Consider the following 18,568-nt stretch of genomic DNA (forward strand, 5'->3'; position numbering starts at 1 on the left):
ATAGAAGTTTAGTGTCAAACTGCTAAAAACTCAGGTAGAGTTGCTTAGCAGTTCCTTGGGGGTTTTCATCACAGGTAAATGTTTTAAAACAATTTTTGTTATTGGACATATTTCTTATACTTACTCCTCCTTTCTGTCATGCCTATAAATATTTTATGGGTCAAGTTTTCATATGTATTGAATTCAAAGGCATATAGCCAATTTGTTTCAGGATATTTACACTACCAATTTTCTGTCTAGAGAGAATATTCAAGTTTCAGCACTTTGTTATTAGTTCTGATGAAAGACAAAACAAAGCCTCTTTTAGAAAGATAAGGGAAGAATCATCGTTAGAGGGTTTTTGTTTCCTTCTAATGTTTTAAGAGGAATTTAAAAATTGGAAATCAACCTGGAATGAGAAGTTATGATTAACTAGCATCAGAAGAGATTTTTGAAAGAATCTCTAGGTGGTAGATGGAAGTTCTGGGGGAAGGCAGAAATATCAAAAAGTTGTGGGAGGTTTCCATTAGACTCATAGTAACTGGCTGTCCGCCCACATCCCTTTGGCATTTACTGCTCCAGGGTGAAGGCTGGTACTGCAAACACCTGTGACCATCTGTCAGTCCAGGGCAAACCAGAACAGCCAGGGAGTAGCTGTCCTTGGGAGAAGCCCACCCCCAATTATGGACAGGATGTTAGCAGACAAAACCCCAGTCCCCTTTCCCCTTGAGGGGGATACCTCTGAGGTGTGCTCTCTACTGGTTCCCAGTGTCCCCAGTGGGACTGAGCTCCAGCTGTCCACAGTGGGAACTGGCTTGAAAACATTCTTTAGTGGCAGCCCCTTATCCATTTCCCCTCCTATTCCTCTCCCATTATTTCCCAGTGTCGCCTCCCAAATAAACCACTGGAGTCTAAATCCTTGTCTAAAGGTTGGCTTATGGGGGAACTCAACAAAACACTGGCCTTTCACATGTGGGGTTCTGTATATCAGGGGTCGGTCCCCTATACAGTGAATATATCAAGGGTCATTACCCAATAACGATGAATATATCAGGGATCATTCCCCTATAATGATGAATATATCAGGAGTTGTTCCCCTATAATGACAGATGTCATTCCCCTATAACGAATAAAGAAGTCATCTGGTTCCAAGCGTGTTTTGGTATAATAACAAACAATAATAAACAATTAGATGAGATTTAAAATATCAACAGGTAGATAAAAAAAAAGGTCAAGTTTAGAGAGAAGAATATAAATGAACACAAATACTGACTTTGTAAGAAAGTCATCACATTAAGTTTTACTAAATCGAAAGAGTTGAGGATAACTCCAGGTCCTGATGTGTGGCTTTTAATTGTGTGACAACCAAAAATCAACTAAGCGTGATGACACTTTTTGCTACTCCATCCATGTGGGGGTGACTTGACTGCCTGCCTCTCCTGGTGTCTGCTCACACCCCTGTCCAAAAAGTCCCCTCTTCATTGAACTCTCCTACATAAGAGAAAATTGGTGAAATCCCTTGTACATCCAACAAAGACCACGCCTGTGTGGAATCACAGGGAAAGTCATGGCGCTGTGCTGAGTTTAGCAGCAAAGCAGCCTGCCTGGCTCCCCAGCTAACAGGTGGGGGTGGCACCTTGGTGACCAGGAGCTGGGACACATTGAAAAGTGAAGTCACTCAGTCATGTCCAACTCTTTGAGACCCATGGACTGTAGCCCACCAGGCTCCTCCATCCATGGAATTTTCCAGGCAAGAGTATTAGAGTGGGTTGCCATTTCCTTCTCAGGGGGATCTTCCTGATCCAGGGATCAAACCTGGGTCTCCCGCATTGCAGGCAGACGCTTTACCATCTGAGCCACCAGGGAAGCCCCCTGAGCCACCAGGGACACATTGGTGGGTCACATATTTATAGTGGGCAGGACTGGGTCAGGGATTTCAGGCTTCCAAAAAAAAAAAAAAAAAACTCCGAGGTAGGCACTCGGAACTTAAAAGAACGAAATATGATTTGGGCTTCATTTAAATAATCTCAGAAAGCATTTCTTTTAATAGTTTCTAGAGATCAATTAGCCACTCCAGTATTCTTGCCTAGAAAATCCCATGGATGGAGGAGCCTGGTAGGCTGCAGTCCCTGGGGTCGCTAAGAGTCGGACACGACTGAGCGACTTCACTTTCACTTTTCACTTTCACGCAGTGGAGAAGGAAATGGCAACCCACTCCAGTGTTCTTGCCTGGAGAATCCCAGGGACGGGAGAGCCTGGTGGGCTGCCGTCTATGGGGTCGCACAGAGTCGGACACGACTGAAGCGACTTAGCAGTAGCAGCAGCAGCAGAGATCAATTATCGGAATAGGTGAATAAGTCATTACCATCACATAACATATATTTCTGCAGAGCCACCGCCCCCAGTGAGTCACTGCTGAGCCTTTGACAACTCTGCTTGTGAGAGCAACTGACAGTCTATGAAAAATTGACAAAAAGGGAAACATCACCTTGAGGTGTAAAATCCATTATGAATGCCAGCACTTCCTTTAGTGGGGCTGCCCAGGGCTGTGGGGAAGGCGCTGAAAAGATTCAAGGACAAGGGAGCTCGGGGCTGGGCGGCCTCTGTTCGGCCGGGCAGCGTGGACCACAGGCAGCATTCACGCACCTGAGTTAGGGTCTCCTGTTCATGAAGCAAAAGCAGCTTTGTTCCAGCCCCTTCCGTCCTCTGCTCCAGCATGAGGGAGAAATGTTCGATGCCTTTGATGGAGAGCTTCTCTTGAAGGGTTAAGATGACATCCTTACAGAGGAAACATTGAAGATATGTGATCAAAATCAAGGTAGTCCTTTTAGATTCCACATGTAAATGACCTTATATGCAAAACAGAAGCAGACCCGCAGACATAGAAAACAAACTTGTGGTGATCAAAGGGGAGAGGGGGGAGGAATAAATTAAGAGATTGCAATTAACCTATGCACCCTACTATATATAAAATAGATAACCAACAAGGACCTAGTGTGTAGCACAGGGAACTCTGTTCAGTATTTTGTACTTATCTCTAAGGGAAAAGAATCTGAAAAACAATATACATAGAAATATACATATCTATATTTCTCTATATAAGTGAATCACAGTACTGTACTCCTGAAACTAACACAAGATTGTACATCAATTCTACTTCAATTAAAAACCAATCCAGGTACCCTCTGGAGTTAGTAGTCAAGATAGCCAAGGAGTTTACCATGACTGAAAAGTATACAAATAGGCTGATTTTTCCATTTTGTACGTTTGACTGATTCTTAAGCTTGATGCTCCAAAGACCCCCCGAAAGATACAGATACGGGCCTTCTTTCTCTGTTTGACCTTTTCCTGGCCAGCCCCCACCCCAATTCTTTATGGACTTCAGACACGGAGAGGCAGTCAGGTGCACGGCTGGAAGAGGATTTTACCTATCACCTAAGGTCTTAGAGAGCCCGGCCACAGATTGTGCAGTGAAGTTGGCTCAGACACCCTCATTCTAAATGGGGAGGCAACTGAACCACCCCTGAAAGCGGTCTACCCCAGGGCTTGGCCTGCAGGCCAAATCCAGCCCACCACCTGTTTCTATAAAATAAGTTTTGCTGGAACCCAGTCTCGCTCATCTCTTTATGTATGGGCTGCTTTCGTGCTCTGCCTGGGCAGACCTGAAACTGGTGGCAACGGAGACTGTGTGGCCTGGGAAGCCCAAAATATCTGCTATCTATCTGGCTCTTTACAGAAAAAAGAAAAAGCTTGCCAACCCCTCTGTAAGGGCACATGGTGGTGGAAAGGAAACGGGTAGTAAGGAAACGGGTTCTGCAAACAGTCGGGTTTCTACCCTGGTTCTCTTCTGTATCTGCTGGCAGCTTAGGGTCTGTTACTTCACTTTGAGGTACCTTAGTGTCCCTGTCTGTCAACCAGGGATCATAAAGATACCTGCTGCAGAACAGGTAGCAGGATTACACGAGTTCATACATAGACAGCACTGATTACAGCACTGCTTGGCACACAGTTAGGGTATCAAGTTGATAAAAGAAATTTTCACATAATGAGGTCTTGGGAAGTCATTCCAACTTATGCATGAGTTAACCTGAATTTTGCTAACTCGAACAGTCTGTCTGTGGCCTATCAAACATTGTGCACCTGCTTTAATTATTAAAGTAAAGGGCCCATTGACCAGAAGTCATGAATTCCCAGGTTAAAAATAAAGATGAAATGTATCCTTTTCTGGGATGCCAATGCTGGTCTTTCTTTGATGATAGGACTCCCTACCTGGGTGCCAAGGCCAGATTGACTCGTTGTGTACATGCTGGTCTGGGTTTGTTTTGAAATCCTGAAGCAATGTATGCTGACCTGTTTAATCTTCTTTTTTTCTGACAAGATATAAAACTGTGCTGAAAACCATGCTTTTCCTAAAGCATTCTGGGAAGCTGGCTTCAGGTCTATAGTCCTCAGTTTGCCTCAAATAAAACTGTTTTCTATTCCGATTTTTGATTGTTTATTATTTTCATCGATGTAACAATATACGTATATCAGCTTCTATTTTAAATCTCTGAGGAGGGTAGAATGAACAAGCTGTGTCAGTAATCCTTTATATGATTAAACACTTATGATCAGAAAGGTGTTCTATGCACAAGCACAAGTGTACTGCAATGCAAACAAATGTCGTCAACCATTACTTTTTCATGTACTTGAAAACTAGTAAGTGATCTCTCTTCAAATATAATTAATACTCAGATGCTGAAAATCCCATAGAGCAGTGGTTTTCCACCCAGAGAAATTTTGCCCCACAGCAACATTTGGCAATATCTGGAGATACTTTTGGTTGTCACACTGGGGTTGGGGATGCTATTAACATGAAAGGAATTATCTGATCCAAAGTATCGCCAATGTCAAGAGAGAGAAACCCTGCCATAGAGAAAAAAAAATTTTTTTAATTGATCTTTTTTGAGGTTTTGATTTTTCTCTGTGGATCTTTTTAAATTTCCTCAGGGTCCTTTAAAACAAAGATCCCCATAACTACTCACCAGGAAAAAAAAATCATTCAACAGAAATTGCATGACTATACTGAATTTCATAAAGGGATTCTCTTTCAGAATTTTTGTTCAAGCCTCAGAAAAAAACAAAACCAGCCTCTGTGTGGCAACACATCCTTTATAAAACATTTTCCTGAATCACCGGGAAGGACATGTGATAGCAATAACATTACCCTATTGTGAATCTGTAAGCAAGAATTTTGGCAATTTTTCTTAAACAGTGTCATATCCCTTTCATACCTATACTATTTCCACTTTATGCCTACCAGTCTGCATCTATTGTGATAATAAGGCTATTAGGCACAAGCTAAGATAACTTTAATTTGATGTGAATTCTTCACATTGCTCCCCATCTTCTCACTGTCATCTGCCATTCTCAGGGAAATCAAACTTCGTCTGGGGTGGCTTCCTATAATAAAGAGGCCAGAAGGAATTAACAACAGGGATCTCTCTCTTTTTTTAGGGCTCTCTTTTAAATTTAGATTTATTTCAGTTAAGAAATGCATTCAAATCTTCACCCATATCTTCAGATGGGTAAGGGGTCCAATGGCAAGGAGCTTTTCTGACCAGTTGGTATCATAGAACAAGACACAATATCAGAGGGAGTGTCTCTTTGGAGTTAGGTCGGGGGTCTTCAAACTAGAGCCTGGCCCTTTCATTTCAAATCTAGCCATGGCCATTTATTTACATATTATTATCTGTGTAGTAAAAGATTAGTCTTGACTAAAGAAAGGTTTGCTTCTTTGCCCCTGGCTCTTGGGAGGTAACTTTTAAGCTCTTGGCAGGTCCTGCTTGATAGGGGTGTTTTTGTTCATTGGGGAGTCTTGGGCTATAATGGATAGTCTATGGGATTTATGGTGGGGATTTATGGGTATGGGATTTATAAATGGGATTTATGGTGAGGGCCTTGAGTCATGTGCTATCAGCTTATCTCTGGAGGGTCAGGGTACTAAGGTCAGCTACACAGGTGGGCAGCTGTGTTTAAGTGGCCAATCCCCAATAAAATTTCTGACCATCAAGGCTTGGGCAAGCTTCCCCGGTTGGCAGAACTCTGTGCGTGTTGTCATAGGTCAGTGCCGGGAGAAATAAGCATTGCTGGCACAACTTCATTGGGGGAGTATGGCTGCAAGCTCTCTGCTGCCCTGGGCACCTTCTCCCCTTGTTGATTCTTATGTGTAGGCTTCCGCTGTAATAAACTGTAACTGTGAGTATACCAATTGGCTGCATTCTGTAAGTCCTTTGAGTGACCTTCTGAACCTACCTGTCTCTGGCTGCTTTCATGGCACAACAACTGAGTCAAGTAGTTGCAGCAGAGAACAGCTGGCCCACAGAGCTTAAAATATTCACTCTGTGGTCCTTTCCAGGAAAAGTTTGCTGACCTCTAAGTTACTTGATCAATAATTGGAGTTACATCTCCCCATAAATTGATTTTGAGAAGGAAAAAAAGGAAAAGGACTTTTTCAGTCATCACCACTTAAAATTAGCAGTCTTATACAAAGGAAGTTAATATTTCATCTGCAATGATTTAAGGGTGATTTAAATGCTCCATCATCAATCTAATATTGTCTGCTCTATTACCTGCTAAATCACTACCTATTTAAAGCAATTCAGAACAAGCTGCTTGTGGTAGCATAGCAATAAGAACGCACGGCAAGTTGGCCTTGGCAGAAGTGATTCCACTCATAAGGTCTATGCTGATTAATTAAAAAAAAATAATGAGAATTAGAGGCTGACTATTGATAGACATTTTCAATACAAAGTGTATATTCTCTTGATACATTATGATACAGCTCATCACTAGGTACTTTTTATTTTTACCTCAATAAAATCTTTTTTATTGTGTCATTTGAAGAAAGCCTAATTTAGGCTGATGGAACATTAGGGAGGAATCAATTTCTGAACACACTTTTGCTCAATAAAATAGTGAATATGCACTTTTTTCCCCCAGGAAGGAAACATAGGGGAAAAGAATCCATACGCTTTGTAATAATCCCCATTAGGGGGAACTCACCTATGGTTCTGAAATAAGAGGATTGCTCTGTGACTCCTCTTTTCACACCTGCCCTAAAAGCACGACTCACTTCTGCCTTTTTATGTATCGTTTTCATGAAATTGGTTACAGCAATTCAAAGTAAATGTTATCTTTACATTATTCTATCCCTTATTTTTGCTGGACACTAAACTAGCAGGCATTTAATTAACAGCTAACATCTTAATCTTCTCTGTGGCTGACATGGCTGAGAAATCATGCTGGCTTTGGGCAGGGTGCCAAGGCTTCTTGGTGACAGTCACACTATTTTAATTAATTTTCAGTTGCATTAAAATGACTAGTCCTAGTATTTCATGACTGATAGCATATTATATTGGTTTGCAACACAGAGCAGAACCTTCTTCATTTAAATTTTTTGTTTGGGTCTGTATTTAAGTATTCACACACTACTGTATTTGGAAACAACCAAGACAATCTCAGATATAAACAGATAATTCTAAATGAAGCTGCCCACACAAAACTCACAGTGGGACTTTCATGTGATACCTGGTAGTCTCCAGGTACAGAGTTCAGTGGGTCCTCTTACCTTTATGGAGGTGCTGGAGTCAAAGCGAAATGATTTGGTTTGCCCATTTTCCAGATAGACTTTCAGGACATTTGGCATAAAAAGAAGTGAATTATCCTTAACAGTTTCCTATTTAACAAACAAACAAACAAAAAAAGAGTTACACGTCAGTTGAATTAGGATTCTGCCCCTTGTAGAAGCAGCAATTTATTGTAATCACAACATAAAAAAAAAAAAAATCAAACTTTCTAAGGCCAACCAAACTATCCCTCTGGTGGTATCTGAGTTCAGTTGTTTATAGCGAAAATCTTCTCCTCTAGCTACAGATAACTCAGTTGATTCAACTGAAAGACCTTTTCCTATCAGATGAGGCTTTATTTTAAATTAATTTAAATCAAGGCTTCCCACTGGAAAGCACAATAACAGAAATAATTCCTTTGTAATTAAAGCACAATGTTTGGGACCACAAGGCCAGATTTTAGCATAGCAACATGTCTTGAGCAGAATCAGGACCAGAAATGATATTGTTTCACGTGATGCCTGTTGGCAGGAGTCATGATGGCAAATCATAAACATTAATAAGCATCGAGTTTAAAGTAATTTTGTGAAATGATTTTTAAGCTACTTAGACATGTTCCTTGGGCTTCCCTGGTGGGTCAGCTGGTAAAGAATCTGCCTGCAATGCTGGAGACCTGGGTTTGGTCCCTGGGCAGGGAAGATCCCCTGGAGGTCACAAAAAGTCAGACATGAATGAGTGGCATGTTCCTTAAACTCCAAGGGATATATGAGGAACAGGTTACTGTGTTAAAAGAATAAAACACTGTAACAAACAGATAACTTAAAAATAAGTCAAAAGGGATACTTGAAACACAAACAAAAGTAAACAAAAGAAATGTGTTTCTTTGAATTCTCTTTAACTGGAAGTAGGGACGGATGAAATGCGGAATAAGAAGCCAACATGGGTAAGTTCCACAAACATGTGGTTGGTCAGGAAGTCTTAGGAATGGAGGGAAAGCCAGCAATCATGAAAGCGTAAGTTCCTTTTGTTACAGATGAGGAAATGGAGACCAGATGGCCACAGATTTGCTAACGTCCATCAGTTGGTCCATGAGAATTCAGTTTCCAGGTATGCCTGAAACAGGCTTTGGCCTTTCACTTCCTGTTTCTTTCTCTGACTCCCCTCTCCTCCTCTCTACTCCTGTGGGTTTCACACATGACTTTCCTGCTGCCTTATTCATTGAATGAGTGAGGCTCCATGTCCAAAAGGAAGGCCACACAATGACTCAGAAGAGGAAGAGGAGACTGGAAAGGAAGCCAGTAACAAGGCTGAGCAGCAGACAAGAGACTGAATGTCCCTGCCATGTTCAAGCCTGTGGTTAGTCCATGGTGGATGAAGGAGATGATCGACCCCCAGAGCTGTCCTATATCCTATGTCCAAGCAGAACAGACACAGGGCAGCAAGTTTTGGCAAGAAGACACTTGCACCATGAGTGCCTTGCCAAGGATCTGAAGGCTTATATCTTCAAATTCACATCCAGGACTACCCTCAGGGAAGAGTCTGTGGCCCATAGCAAGTATATCATGGATGCCATTTTATCCCTGTGAGTTTACTTAAACAACAAAACCTCAACACCAAAAGCTGGCACTTCAAAGGTCCAAAAAATATGAGTGCCCTGGAGGGTAGCTTTCTAAAAACTAAAAACACTAGGCTCTATTTCTGGGGAGAAAACTGAAAATAAGCATGCCATTGATAGTTGCATTATTCATTTTGAAGATAAATTATGTGCCTGAGTAGCCATGATTCCTATCAAGACTTATTGATGGAGGTCTGAGCAGTATTTCCTCAGTCCTGGTTGAATACAGGAGACTTTTCCATCATTTTAACTTCTTTCCCTTTTGATTATTTGAAAGAATAGAGACATTTTATTTTGGATAAGAAAAACTTAGAGGAAACCCTTCTCAGAATATAGAAAGGGCTGTCACATGGAAGAATGCTTAGTTGGCAGAATGGGGAGAAGTACGTGAAAGTTTCAAAGGGGCATAGTCTACTCAACAGGAGGCGAGGTCAGAGATCTCAAATCAAATGAATTCCTTTGCAAAATAGTGAGGTCCCTAAGCCTAGAAACATTCAAGGAAATAATGGACTATTATGTATTCTGGGTTTGGTTAAGAATCCACCTTACACAATTAAAAAAAATAAAAGGAATCTGCCTTGCAACACAGGAGACACTGGTTCAATCCTTGGTTCAGGAAGATTCTGCATGCCGAGGAACAATTAAGCCCAGGGGCCACAACTACTGAGCCCATGGTCTGTGACTCCTGAAGCCCTCTGGCCTACAGCTCATGCTCCCCACCTAAAGAAGCCACCACAATGAGAAGCCCTCACACCTCAACTAGAGAAAGCTCATGTGCTGCAACGAAGACCCAGCACAGCCAAAACACAAAATAAAGAATAAAATAAAATAAATAGATCTTTTTTAAAAAAATGAAGAAGGAGGAGGAACACAGCAGGCACAACCTGGCGATCTCTCAATCCCTTTACAATCTTGAGATTCAATACCCTGTGAAAGCCAACAACCGATTTTGAACTGATCATTCCAGTGGGGCAATTGGCTCTCTGTGAGTCACCAGTAGGTGACTGTCAACTCACCGACACTTGGCCATTGATGATGACCTCCTCGGAGAACCGTACTTTGACTGGATTGGACTTTAATCTTGCCTTTTTTGCAGCGCTAATAAATGCTGATTTGGGAGACTAGAAAAAAGAAAGATCTGATTATTGGTAACATAAGGTCAACCTGGTAAGAGTTGTTTTCTACCTTTATCTTCCTAGATATTTAACATTTTTGCTCAAAAGGGTTTGGTACATGCCCAATTCAAAGACTAAATATGAATGATGGATGCAATCAAAACCCTGTCATGCTCATCAAGTAATAAGTTTGATTTAGCCACCAGACCAGAACTATAAACAGCATATGCCATGTTCTTCCAGAGCACATTTCCAAGGATCTTTTAAAATGACAGTTGTGGAAGTATGTAAATCCTGCCTTCAATACAGAGCTTTGAGGGCAATGTATCAATAGAAGGTGAGGGGGTGGCCAAATCTCATGTTCAGTTTATAACAAGTTGATCATTAATAATCTATTTTAACACAGTGGAGAAGAGCCACCGATAGTTCTAAAATAACTGATAATCTCATTGTTATTTAGGGCATATTAAGGGCATATGGGACCGTGAACAGGAAAGGGTACACACACACATATGAAAGATGCCACGCTTTATGAGTCCAAAACCTGAGCTTCAGCCTCTTGTTGGTAACCTGTGATCCTATAATCTTACTGGGCAAGGTAGCAAAGAGGCCTTGATTTAGGATTGAAAGTCAACTAAATCACTTTGCTTTACAGCAGTAATTACTAACACAACATTGTAAGTCGATTATACTTCAATAAAATAAATAAATAAAAAATAATTATAAAAAGTAGAAAGTCAACTTCATGTTCTGCCTCACCTTATAGGCCCTTTGTCTTTCGTTGGAAAGAGGGGCTGAGAGATTCAGTTGTCTCCCCTCAGAAATGCAAAGGACAATGAGAAAACCTGCTCAGAGGATATGATCTTGGGAAATGGACTTCATCTGAAAAGTAGCCTCTTTGCACAGTTTTCATGAAGCCCAAGGGGAAGGGAATTCACATGGTAGGTGTCTACCATGTTGCAAGTACCACCTGTTTATTCTGCATTCTCTATTGAATCTAATATAGAGGTAAATAGTTAGCCTGAATCATACAATTGCAATTTTAAAATCCTACAATTGCAAATACTGGATATACCACGTGGTTCAATCTAACGTTCTTCATACTATACAGTTCTAAGAGACTGAGGATGTTGTGTACAGAATTCTAGCAATTAACTCTAGAATCAACGGAGGCTCAACCTCCTGTGTACTGCAATCATCTCAAAGCATGAAAGCCAGTTAAGAGTATCCCATATTTTGAATTTCAAATAAAATGAAAAAAAAATATTTCCATCTTTTTCAAACACAAGTATACTTGAGATCAATTTAAAAACAATATGTTGGAATGGATAAGTTAGGTGTGGTCTATCCATACAATGGGCTTCCCTGGGGCTAAGTGGTAAAGAATTCGACTACCAATGCAGCAGACTTAGGAAGATCCCCTGAAGGAGGAAATGGCAACCCACTGAGTAATCTTGCATGGGAAATCCCATGGACAGAGGAGCCTGGCAGGCAACAGTCCATGGGGTTGCAAAGAGTTGGACACAACTTAGCAAGGAAACAACAACATCCATACAATGGAATACTATTCAGCTACAAAAAGCATGAAGTTCTGATACATGCTACAACATGGATGAACCTTGAAAACATCGTGGTAAGTGAAAGAAACCAGACACAAAATACCACATATTTTATGATTTGATTCCACTTACATGAAATATCCAGAATAAGAAAATCCAGAGACAGAAAGCAGATTAGTGGTTGCCAGAGGCTGATAGGGTGGGGAGAATGAGGAGTGACTGTTTAATGGCTATGGGGTTTCCTTCTGGAATGATGAAAATGCCCTGAATTCCAGAGTGTCAATGGGTGCGCAAGATTGTGAATGTACTCGATGCCACAGAACTGTACACTCAAATGTGGAAGATTTATGTTATGTGCTTTTTTTGTGATAATAAAACAAAATCATTGTTGGAAAAACTCATTATAAAATGTGTATGTGCATTCCTGGGTGGAGTCTGCCTTAATGCTGAGAAAATTCTGTTATTTCAAAAGTTCCCTTGTGTCTTAAGGGCAGTATGGATGGATGGTTTGGCCTCCAGAATTTCAATTCCCCCATTTATGCAAGATGTTAAAGGGAATGGCTGCCCTTTAAAAACAAAACGAAGTGAAACACACCTGCCACCCTGCAAAATAATCTCTGAATGGCTGCTCCTAAAAAGAATAGCTTTCAGCATACTCAATGTGACTTAAAAGTCCTACTGCAAAGCTGAAGTCGTGGTACAGAGGTGTTCTCTTTGGTACCATAATTACAGGCCAAGCTTAGTCATAATGAATGAACAAATCATATAGTAGTGAGTTCATTTAGTTTTGATATGCCATTTTTTAGCTAAAGGGAAAACATTATTTTCCGGTAATGATTTTAAGCAGGGGATATTTACACTGGCACAATGTGTTTAGCTCCAGTGAAGCGGCTGTAATAAAGCTACCCAGAACAGGCACTGCTAATTAGATGAGATATTTGAATGTGGGAACACCCCACTTTCTCAGCAGTGTTTGGGAATGATGTATTTCACATGTGTTCCATGCGCCAGATGCTGAGGTTTATTCCACTATATATCTGAATTTCTAAATGTAATATTTTACCTTATTTTTCTAAAATGTTCTACATAATTCCTTGCCTCAATTAAAAGTATATTTAACAGAATGTAGTTTTCCATGCATCTCATTTGCTGCATAATCTTAGAATGCAGTGATGGTCCCATGGAAGTACATAAGGTTATTGCCCTTAAAAGTGGCCCCTTAGAGCAGAATTGGTCAAGAAGGGGAAGGTTGTTTCATAGCTAATGCATGCCTACCTCTTGGAGATCCATTCGTGAATTTATTGGGTTGGCCAAAAAGTTTGATTGGGTTTTCCATAACAGCTTATGAAAAATATTGAACGAACTTTTTGGCCAACCCAAAGTTTCCCATGCCCTAATAACAATCCTGGTAACTTAGGAAAACCAGAAAAGAAACTAGATAGCCAAGGTAAATGTTACTTTATACGTATTTTGAAGTCAATAGACTTGGGATAAAAGACCAAGAATCTACACAAGTTGCATTTTGTTGTTGTTCTGGATTTGTGACAATTTCATATAACAGATACACATTCTAAAAATTACTTTTTGACAATAAAAACATAAGCTCTTCAAGTCTGAAGGTTATTGAATGTGAATCAATAAAGTAATGATTTCTTCCACTGACTAGAGTTACTTCTGGTACATGAGGTATGTAAACTAGTCATGACTACAGTTTTAACTGAGGTGTTTCTCTCTGGCTAAAAAATATACAATGTGCACCACCCAAAAACCTGATGAATTAATTCCTGGCAACATGCTGACCAGGAGGTGCTGATCAAAAGCACTTCATATCCTGTGGTGGAAATGACAAATAATTACTATTTAGAATAATCAGATTTTCCTGCTGTTAATTAATTTTACAATTAAAAGGCCTCTAATCAACCCCTGCACATCTTTTCAAATTCCCTGTTGCAAAGATGGCCATGATAGATAGCTGACATTCTTCCGATGTTCTTAGATGTTCTAAGTCACTAGGACTTAGTTTGAAATAAAATTACATAAGATAAATTTTCTGAAGCTGAAATGTAAGGTCTTGAACTTGCATTCCTGTAGCTCTAAAGTACTACTTGTATAGTGAAGATTAACTAGCTTACAGTTATCACTGGGTGACTGGAGTTCTTCCAAGCAGACCCTAGGACCAGAATTCATAAGATGATAGCTGATTTGGGAGATGCTCCTAGGAAGCATGGGCAGGTGAGCAGGGGAAGGTGAGGAAGCCAACTAAGCATTCATTGTTTAGTCAGGCACCACGGTCAGCAACTGGAGTTGAACCATGCTGGGAAGGTCTGAGAAACAAGGCAGGTTACATGCCTCGAAGTTGACTGAAGAAAGAGGGAACTGGGGTATTTATCTACCAGCTCCTGTTAATCAGTGATGAGAGGTGGCTGCTCTTCTGGGAGTGAGAATTCCTAGTGGAGTGCTCATAGAGCACACTGGCCTGCTCCAGAAGCATGGCCCTGTGGTGAAAGGGCCCACAGGCAAAGAATCCCTGGTGCTTTCAGTTGGAAATTGGGCCAGCATGCTCACATGCCAAGGGGATATGTTCTGGGTCCTGATAGCATCTACTACAGAGGAGCTTCCATGAGGAGGTGTGTAGCCTCGCTCAGGCATGTGGAACACAGTGGAAGGTAGACAGGAAGTGAGAGGCAGACAAGTAGATCTCTCAGCTCTTTGGCCTAGAGGGAAGGTGAAACATGGTAGCATAGGGATGCTAGAAATGAGAGTAACTTAGTCCAATCCAAATGATCTGGGGTTATGTGAGGGGAGATTACAGAGACTGTTTAAATACTCACTGTCTCAGGTAATGTTGGATTGGGATGCTCTGAAAGTTCTAGACTTGGGAACTATGGAAAGGAAAGAAGGGAGCAGCTGGCCAAGAAAGATCTGGAATTAAAAATGGTAACAGTATAAAGGAATAAGATGGTATGTCAGAAGAAAACAAATAAAATCCACAAGTAACCCAAATATTCCTCTTCTAAAATTCAGTCCTGAAGAAATGTTACTAAATACAGATAAAGATTTACACACAAAGATGTTCTTTGCGGATTTATTTATAATAGAAACATATGAGAGACAGTGGGCCTAATGATGGATGCTGGTTAAGGATCTTGGTTCAATGTAGTGTTTTACAGACTATATATCGTGCTTATATAGAAACCTTGATGACACAGGAAAATGCTTGATATACTAAGTAAACGAAGCAGAATAAAAACGTACATATAATATCAACTGCAATTCATAGGGTCGCAAAGAGTCGGACACGACTGAGCTACTGAACTGAACTGATAGACTGAAAGTAAATAAGGCAAAAGGTTTACTCTGGTTGTCTTTGAAGAAAAGTATTGCCAGCACATATTTTTCTGCTTCTGCATTTCCTTCTGCTCTTCCATGATTTTTCTCTAAGAAATAAGGTAAAAATGGTGGCTACTGAGGCCTCCATAATACTTAGAATAAGAAGGCAAAACCCATTAAGAATTATTTCTCATCAAAGAATTTTGGGAATCCTGAGTTTTCTCCCAGACCCCATTGACCTGAGCCTCATTGGAGGTTGATTGCTATGGCTGGGTCATGTTGGGGTGCCCTGGGAACACATGGTGTGTGCCAAAAGGTGTAAACACTGGCTCTCTGTCTTGACTGGATCTTATTATGCAGAAGAAATACAACATAAAAACTGCTGACCAATAAGTTGCAAAGAAATTGAAATGCTAATTTCTCTTGTCTGTAATAAAAGCAGAATTAATTGACTTTCTTTTGGTCTAGTGGGTCCTTCATTTCTGTCAATTTTGGTTGCCAAGAAAATGTTTAGGAAATACATAAAATCTGTTTTTTGTTTTAAAAGCCATTTGCTTGCAGGAAAATCCAAACACAAAAATAAAAGTAAAAATCTGCAGTCTCTTTTCTCATTTGCACTCCTCTCTTCATTTGATGTATCTATTTAAGTAACGTTAAGGTTTCAATTCTTTCGGTTCAGAGGAGGAAAAAGCCACTTTGGACTGAATCAAAAAGAGAAGGCTTTAGGTGACACATTGGTTCCCAAATAGGGGTGATTTTGGTCCCCAGGGATATTTTTGGTTGTGACCACTTGGGACAGCATGCTACTGGCATTCAGTGGGTAGAGGTCAGGGCTGCTGCTAGACACATGTCCCAACAGAGAATTCTCCAGCCCAACGATGCTGATGTTGAGAAACTCTGAGGTAGCATGCAGAATCTGTACTGAGACTTGAAAGGTAAGAAAGATTTGGTGAGGCTGAGGAGGTGGCAGGTAGAGTATGTGAGGAGCATTTCAGGAGGAAGGAGGGTTGGTCAGAGGAAAGTCAAAGTTGAGCATGCATCTACAATAACTGGCCAGGAGCGAGTGACTCTGAAAGGTGCAACCGCTGTCCGTAAGAACAAGCAACACTCCTGAATGTTAATACAGCACAGCAGAAGCCAACTGAACTCCCAGAAAATTCCAGATTATCTGTTAAAAGTAAGTTTCATGATTCACGAATAGTAATGAGTATTGATATGAATAACAAGTCATGCAGACTGAAAAGGCAAAAACAGCAAGCAAAGCCATAAGACTATGCAAAACTCCTCTAGGCTTACTGTGCCGGGTAAAGTGCTATCCCATGTTGGAAAAATAACCTGGTTTGGAGTACAATAGTTTTGATCTTGCATTGCTAATGGGTTATAAAGTAGGGAGAGAGAATTCAGGAAAGACAATGTAAACTCAAAGTATTACCAGGAATTTCTGGTTGGTCAATCACTTCCATATGACAGACATTTACATTGGCTTTACCAAAATGTATCTGTTCACTGCAGAGAAATGAAGAAGAGTGGATATATCTGAAGTAGGTGTGAGTGACTACTGGTTTAAATGAAATAATCTGAAGACAGATGAGCTGTACTTTCTAAGGAAGGAATCACCGGGTCATGAGGTAGTGGATGTGAAAGGCCCTTGGATGGGATGCCATCTGACCCTCTCCTTACATAGATGAGGAAACTGGGATTGGAGCAGCTGTGGGAGTCACCTGTTATACTGTTGGGAGCTAGATCTCAAACTTTGGTGCTTTTACATCCTACTGTCTCCTTAGATTTCAAATCCAAGTGTGTGTGTGTGTGTGTGTGTGTGAGAGTGTGTGTCTGTGTCTGTGTGTGTGTGTGTCTAGTTGTGTCAAACAGTTGGTACTAAAAGTAACACTCAATATTAAATTGCTTTTAATATATGTAGCAATGTTCCCCCATGGCATAACTTGATGTCTTATGATCTTACTACAAACCTGAGTACATATTTTTTCCTGCCTAAAATGCCTAGCCTATAGTGCTTAGGAAGAAAATTTTATGACAGGGGAGATGAAGAGTTTTGTCAGAAGATGGAGGCTGGCAAATACCAGAGCCTTTGAACTGATGTAGAAATCTTTATGGGGAAGAAAAAAGAAGTATAAGCAGGTTGGAATTTCTGCTGTTCACCTGAAGGCCACACAACAAACATTTGGGGAAAAAAATCTGAAGGAATTGGACTTGGTATTTTTTAGTTCACTGCCCATGTGTGAAATTCACAAGCAATGGCAAATCTATAGAAATAAATAAATAGTTAACCAGTGGCTGCTCAGGACTAAGGGTAGGAAAAGGGATTCACTGTAAATGGGAATAAGGAATCCTGTTGGGGTGATACACGTGTTCTCAGACTGGATAGTGGTGTAGTGGTGACAGTTGCATACCTCAATAAACTTTATAAAGATCACGGAATTATATACTTACAATGGATGAAGTTTGTGATATGCAAATACACCATGATAAAGTTGTTTTAAAAAAAATTATGGGAACTCAAGGCAGTACAATTTTAATCATCCTCCACCCTTCTGACAACCTACTGAACTGTCCAACATCTGCACCAAATTATTATTATTCTTTGTTATTAATTATGTATATATTTAAAAGTTTATTTATTTTTAATTGAAAGATAATTGCTTTACAAGATTGTGTTGGTTTCTGCCATACAGCAATTTGAATCAGCTATAGGTATACATATATCCCCTCCCTCTTGAATCTCCCTCCCACCTCCCACCTCATCTCACCCCTCTAGGTTGTCACAGAGCCCTGGTTTGAGCTCCCTGAGTCATACAGCAAATTCCCGCTGGCTCATCTATTTTACATATGGTAGTGTGTGTGTTTCCATGCTACTCTCCACATTCATCCCACCCTCTGCTTCCCCACTACCCCATGTCCACAGTCTGTTCTCTCTGTCTGAGCCTCCATTGCTAGATACCATATATATGTGTTAATATATAATATTTGTTTTTCTCTTTCTGACTTACTTCACTCTGTATAATAGGCTCTATATTCATCCACCTCATTAGAACTGACTCAAATGTGTTTCTTTATATGGCTGAGTAATGTTCCATTGTGTATATATACCACTGCTTCTTTATCCACTCACCTGTCGATGGACATCTAGGTTGCTTTCATGTCCTAGCTATTGTAAATAGTTGTTTTGAATGATATCTTTATTATTTTATACTTTTTTAAATTTCATACTTGTCCTAACCACTTACTAAGGCCCATCAGGTGTAAGTCCAAGATATTTTCAAATCCATCCACCTCTTCCCATCATTACTCTACTTCAGATCACAATTATTTCTCACTGGAATTACTCCCACAACCTTGATCATC

At 40.4% G+C, this 18,568-nt stretch overlaps 1 protein-coding gene across 2 annotated transcripts in view; it reads right to left on the reverse strand.

Moving 5' to 3' along the window:
* The window catches only part of FRMPD4 (FERM and PDZ domain containing 4), a 205,550-nt gene that overhangs the window by 42,347 nt on the left and 144,635 nt on the right, over positions 1 to 18,568 (reverse strand). For both annotated transcript variants that reach the window (XM_002700439.5, XM_059883901.1), the window contains exons 5-7: positions 10,218 to 10,322; positions 7,589 to 7,696; positions 2,626 to 2,757 (exon numbers count right to left, since the gene is read on the reverse strand). In XM_002700439.5, the coding sequence (XP_002700485.3) occupies positions 2,626 to 2,757; positions 7,589 to 7,696; positions 10,218 to 10,322 (345 nt within the window). The remainder of the gene's footprint in view (positions 1 to 2,625; positions 2,758 to 7,588; positions 7,697 to 10,217; positions 10,323 to 18,568) is intronic.

The sequence above is a fragment of the Bos taurus genome, chromosome X (genome assembly GCF_002263795.3).
Source record: "Bos taurus isolate L1 Dominette 01449 registration number 42190680 breed Hereford chromosome X, ARS-UCD2.0, whole genome shotgun sequence".
Taxonomy (NCBI): Eukaryota; Metazoa; Chordata; class Mammalia; order Artiodactyla; family Bovidae; genus Bos; species Bos taurus.